The sequence below is a fragment of the Budorcas taxicolor genome, chromosome 11 (assembly GCF_023091745.1).
Source record: "Budorcas taxicolor isolate Tak-1 chromosome 11, Takin1.1, whole genome shotgun sequence".
In the NCBI taxonomy this organism is placed as follows: Eukaryota; Metazoa; Chordata; class Mammalia; order Artiodactyla; family Bovidae; genus Budorcas; species Budorcas taxicolor.
In genome coordinates, this window is record NC_068920.1 from 134,398,956 (window position 1) to 134,405,121 (window position 6,166).

At 39.1% G+C, this 6,166-nt stretch overlaps 1 protein-coding gene across 1 annotated transcript in view; it reads right to left on the reverse strand.

The window, feature by feature from the left end:
* The window catches only part of FAM228B (family with sequence similarity 228 member B), a 31,530-nt gene continuing 25,364 nt past the window's right edge, over positions 1-6,166 (reverse strand). Inside the window, exon 8 of the mRNA XM_052649118.1 lies at positions 1-109. Within this exon, the coding sequence (XP_052505078.1) occupies positions 1-109 (109 nt within the window). The remainder of the gene's footprint in view (positions 110-6,166) is intronic.

Here is a 6,166-nt window from a genome sequence, read left to right on the forward strand (position 1 = left end):
TTACTTATAAATAACTGCTTTATCTTCTTTTTGGAATTCCAGATGAGGAGTTCTTGCCGAGGGTCTCAAGTCAAAACTGCTTTCATTAAAATTCACTTTTATTTTTAACCTTTAACAAGATCACTTGTGTGAGAGGATATTCAGAAAACAATACTAGCTTGCATTTATAGAGAAATTATTATTATATATTGACCACTATGTATACTGTCCAAAATACCATTATTTCAAACTGGTGTGCATTCTTGGGTATTTAAGAGTTCCTGAAACTATGATAGAGATTGGTTTACTATTTACTGAGGACCTAGAATCAGGTAGGCAAAGTTTAAAGTACTCCTTATATCCTAGAGCTTATACTCTAAGTGTAAAAAGAAGTTACAGAGATTGTGTCATTTACAAGCATAAATGTAAAATGCTTTTCCTAAGAAAGAACTCAAACACCCCATTTCTCAGTCTCCTTGCCATAAGGTGGCAGGCAGGTGACTTAGAACCCTCCCATGTTGCCCCAACTCAAGACTGTTTGGAAGGATGATACCAGCCCTGTGAGGAGCATCCACTTCTGGCACAGATTATAGCAGAGCTGGTGGGGTTCTGGGCCAACAACTGGAGCAGCAGCTTCCTGCTTCTGCCGTTTCCTGACCACAGCAGAAACAACATATCCCTTGGCCAGTCAGTTCTACACTGTGATTTGGGGAGTTATTTCTGAAATTTGAGCCCTGTTTCTTACAACTTCCCAATGATTTTGTGAGCGGCAGAAATCCTCAATGAATGAATCCTTTTCTGGGGGAGGGGGAGATTCAGTTGTCTAGAATCAAGAGCCAGTATCCCAACTAACATACCCAGTACCCCCGGCTTGCAAATAGCCACACAAAGAATTAATGGAGAGGATCAGTCTGATACTGACTTTATCAGAATGAACCTTCCTAGAGAATGTGGACTTTGAAATGTTTTGAGTAAAAGAAATTGGTACAGCAAACATCTAGTAATCTAGATTAGTAATAAAGCATTACTCACAAGAGGACAAAAGGGTTTCCTGTGTTAATATGTCTGACAAGGGCTAATGCAGTGGCTCATTTGTCCCCAGGAACTTTTTTAGGCAAGGCTATCCTGGAGAAGAACTTGAGATAAGAGTAAATACTAAGGGAACCAAACGATAATGAAAAGGCTGGATGAGAAGGGTATTATCGGATAAGACCTTCTCAACTACCTCTGCTTTTGCTCAGAGCAAACTAAGAGTATGGGTAGGAATGTCCTTAGTCAACAAATCCCATGGCTTCCTCTCAGTTCACCTCACTCCAGAGTATCTGGCATAGAGTGATCCTTCTTGTCACTTTTTCCTCTCCTGACGTCTGTGGCAAACCACAGACTGCTTCTTCTGTCTCCTTTTCTTCCCATCTCCCAAATTTTATTGCACAGCCTTTCATCTCAGTATTTTTCTTTTTCCCAGTATTCTCTCCTCAGCCTATCTAATCCATTCTAATCCTTTTATTCTCATTCCAAAGTGAATAACTCTTTTAGTAATCCAGCCTCAAATCCTCTTCTCTTTTGAGCTGTAGTCTCACTTTTCCAACAATCTGTAATACATCTTTACCTGAAAGGACCACAAGTATATAAAACTCAGAATAAACAAAACTAAATTCATCAACTGCACTTCTGAATCTGCTCCTCCTATGTTCCATCCTATGCTGATAGCACCTCCATCCTCCCAGTGGCCTATTTTATACATCAGAGTCTTCCTTGAGCTCCCCTCTTTCCTGTTCACCATATCCAAACATTACTTCATTAGTCTATGAAACAAACACTGATTTTGGGTCACTCAATTACTATCCGCAAGGAATTTATAGCACGTGTATGTGTATATAGACATATATATAGGAACAAAAATATATATAATAATGGCTGACTAGGAGCTTGCTCTAAAGCAGTGATCTTTAAGCAGTTTTGTTTATGCATTCCTAAAAGAGTTTTGAAAAGCCACGTAACCCCTTGGATATTTTAAAGCTGACATCTACAATTTTTTATTGTAAGTTTAAATAAGTTTGTTTCTTGTTAACAGATTTAAAAAATATCAACTGTCCCTTAAAAATCAAATATTCATTAGGATAAAATGAGTGTGGGCCTTACTAGCAATGAAAATTTTAAGACATTGTTTGATAAAATAGATTTTAACCACCATATTGAATAAGGCACACCAAATCTAAAGCAATCATATAAAGCTGTTATAAGAGAATTATAGCTAATATGTTTTGAAATTCTGGCTGTACCAGAAAACATTTCAGTTATACTTTAAAAGAAGCATCACTAAATTATATAGCTTCAACCATCCAAATTCAAAGCAACTCAACACAGACCAAGTATCCTGGTTTTATAGCAGGCCTTTAAATCAATGAATTAGTTAAAGTAAAATAAAATATATATGAAAGGCCTGTGGGTTAAGTTTTCCTGCTTCATCATTAAAGTCTCTAAAAAGCCACTATTTTTATTTGCTCCTTCATTCTGTATCTTAAAATTTTTACACATAGGTTGAGAAGTATGTTTTTCTTTTAAAAAGTGGGATAAGAAGTAATATAGATGCAGGCTTGTTCTCAGGCAGATCAACTTTTGGGAAGAGTACCTATAGACTTATGAATCTGGAAGCTGAGTCTCTTAAAATTGCCCATGTCTATGTATACCTTGGAAAGTCTTTACCGACCGTCACTGTATATTTTGAAATTCACAATTTGAAATTCACTGCTTTGAGGGAATCTACTTACTGTAAACAACTAGACCTTGGATAAAATGTACCCTTTGAGGTGTCACTAGTCTCACAAGAAAAAGAAGGGTCTTGAAGAAACACACACATTCACACACAAATGTAGCACAGGCTAGAGGTATGGGAAGCTAGGGCCACAATGCTGAGCAGCAGGGGCATGTGGAATAACAGATAATGACCCCTGAGGACAGATGGAAACAACAGAGCTAACGGAATACTGAGCCCTGTCTGGGCCAGCTGTAAGGTGGGGACACTACGCTTGAGAGACACCCCACTGAGCCAAGACCTTTAACAAGAGCTAAATAGATTCAAGGGACTAGATCTGATAGACAGAGTGCCTGATGAACTATGGACTGAGGTTTGTGACATTGTACAGCAGACAAAGATCAAGACCATCCCCATGGAAAAGAAATGCAAAAAAGCAAAATGGCTGTCTGGGGAGGCCTCACAAATAGCTGTGAAAAGAAGAGAAGTGAAAAGCAAAGGAGAAAAGGAAAGATACAAGCATCTGAATGCAGAGTTCCAAAGAATAGCAAGAAGAGATAAGAAAGCCTTCTTCAGCGATCATTGCAAAGAAATAGAGGAAAACAACAGAATGGGAAAGACTAGAGATCTCTTCAAGAAAATTAGAGATACCAACGGAACATTTCATGCAAAGATGGGCTCAATAAAGGACAGAAATGGTATGGACCTAACAGAAGCAGAAGATATTAAGAAGAGGTGGCAAGAATACACAGAAGAACTATACAAAAAAGATCTTCACGACCCAGATAATCACGATGGTATGATAACTCACCTAGAGCCAGACGTCCTGGAATGTGAAGTCAAGTGGGCCTTAGAAAGCATCACTACGAACAAAGCTAGTGGAGGTGATGGAATTCCAGTTGAGCTCTTTCAAATCCTGAAAGATGATGCTGTGAAAGTGCTGCACTCAATATGCCAGCAAATTTGGAAAACTCAGCAGTGGCCACAGGACCCCAAAAGGTCAGTTTTCATTCCAATCCCAAAAAAAGGCAATGCCAAAGAATGCTCAAACTACCACACAATTGCACTCATCTCACATGCTAGTAAAGTAATGCTCAAAATTCTCCAAGCCAGGCTTCAGCAATACGTGAACCGTGAACTTCCAGATGTTCAAGCTGGTTTTAGAAAAGGCAGAGGAACCAGAGATCAAATTGCCAATATCCACTGGATCATGGAAAAAGCAAGAGAGTTCCAGAAAAACATCTATTTCTGCTTTATTGACTATGCCAAAGCCTTTGACTGTGTGGATCACAATCAACTGTGGAAAATTCTGAAAGAGATGGGAATACCAGACCACCTGACATGCCTCTTGAGTAACCTGTATGCAGGTCAGGAGGCAACAGTTAGAACTGGACATGGAACAACAGACTGGTTCCAAACAGCAAAAGGAGTACGTCAAGGCTGTATATTGTCACCCTGCTTATTTAACTTCTATGCAGAGTATATCATGAGAAATGCTGGGCTGAAGAAGCACAAGCTGGAATCAAGATTGCCAGGAGAAATACCAATAACCTCAGATATGCAGATGACACCAACCTTATGGCAGAAAGTGAATAGGAACTAAAAAGCCTCTTGATGAAAGTGAAAGAGGAGAGTGAAAAAGTTGGCCTAAAGCTCAACATTCAGAAAACAAAGATCATGGCATCTGGTCCCATCACTTCATGGGAAATAGATGGGGAAACAGTGGAAACAGTGTCAGACTTTATCTTTTTGGGCTCCAAAATCACTGCAGATGGTGAATGTAGCCATGAAATTAAAAGACACTTACTCCTTGGAAGAAAAGTTATAACCAACCTAGATAGCATATTGAAAAGCAGAGACATTACTTTGCCAACAAACGTCCGTTTAGTCAAGGCTTTGGTTTTTCCTGTGGTCATGTATGGATGCAAGAGTTGGACTGTGAACAAAGCTGAGCACCGAAGAATTGATGCTTTTGAACTGTGGTGTTGGAGAAGACTCTTAAGAGTCCCTTGGGCTGCAAGGAGATCCAACCAGTCCATTCTGAAGGAGATCAGCCTTCGGTATTTTTGGGGAAGAATGATGCTAAAGCTGAAACTCCAGTACTTTGGCCACCTCATGTGAAGAGTTGACTCATTGGAAAAGACTCTGATGCTGGGAGGGATTGGGGGCAGGAGGAGAAGGGGACGACAGAGGATGAGATGGCTGGATGGCATCACTGACTCAATGGACATGAGTTTGAGTGAACTCCGGGAGTTGGTGATGGACAGGGAGGCCTGGTGTGCTGCGATTCATGGGGCTGCAAAGAGTTGGAAATGACTGAGCGACTGAACTGAACTGAACTGAACTGAACCAGGCCCAGGTTGATAGCATCTCAGCTACCAGCAAAGGAAGAAACAGAAGCAAATCCTCTGTGTAGAAGTTTCCTCAATTTAGGCCAATAGGACACCCAAGATAAAATTAACTCAAAAATAAAATTCACTAAGCATATGAGAAAGCAAACCATTATAATTGAGAGTCAGTGAGGGAAAAGATTCAGCATCCTCAAGAAATACAGAATTTGGGATTAACAAATATAGAATGCAGAATAGCAATGTATAAAATGTTTAAAGAAACAAATAATCCAATCACCAAGGTAAAACAGTAAGAGCCCATTAGGAATGAACAAGTGTATGGGGTGGGAGGGAGAAAATTTTAAGAAATTAAAATTTTAATATTCCACACAGTGAAAAAAGAATTAGTAAACAGGAAAATATAGCCAAAGAAATTACTGGACTTTCCTAGTGGTCCACTGGTTATGAATCTGCCTGCCAGTGCAGGGGACATGGGTTTGATCCCTGGTCCAGGAAGATTCCACATGCCATGGGGCAATTAAGCCCATGCATCACAGTTACTGAAGCCCTAGAGCCTGTGCTCTGCAACAAGAGAAGCCACTGCAATGAGAAGCACACTGCAGCTAGAGAAAGCTCGTGTGCAGCAACAAAGACCCAGTGCAGCCATAAATACATTTTAAAATTAAAAAGAAGTAGAGTCATAGATGTAGAAAACAAACATATGGCTACCAGGGGATAAAGGGGAGAGGGATACACTGGAAAACTAGGATTGACATATACACACTCAGTTCATTCAGTTCAGTTCAGTTGCTCACTACTATATATATAAAACAGATAACTAATAAGAACCTACTATATGGCACAGGAAATTCTACTGAATACTCTGTAATGGCCTATATGGGAAAAGAATCTAAAAAAAGTGAACATATGCATATGTGTAAATGATCCACTTTCCTGTATACCTGAAACTAACACAATATTGTAAGTCAAATATATTTCAATAAAAATTTTTTAAAAAGAAAAATATTTTAAAGAAATCATAATTATGACAAAATTTATATCACTGTGTTAAGAAAAAGTCTTCAAATTCTAAAAGGTTCCT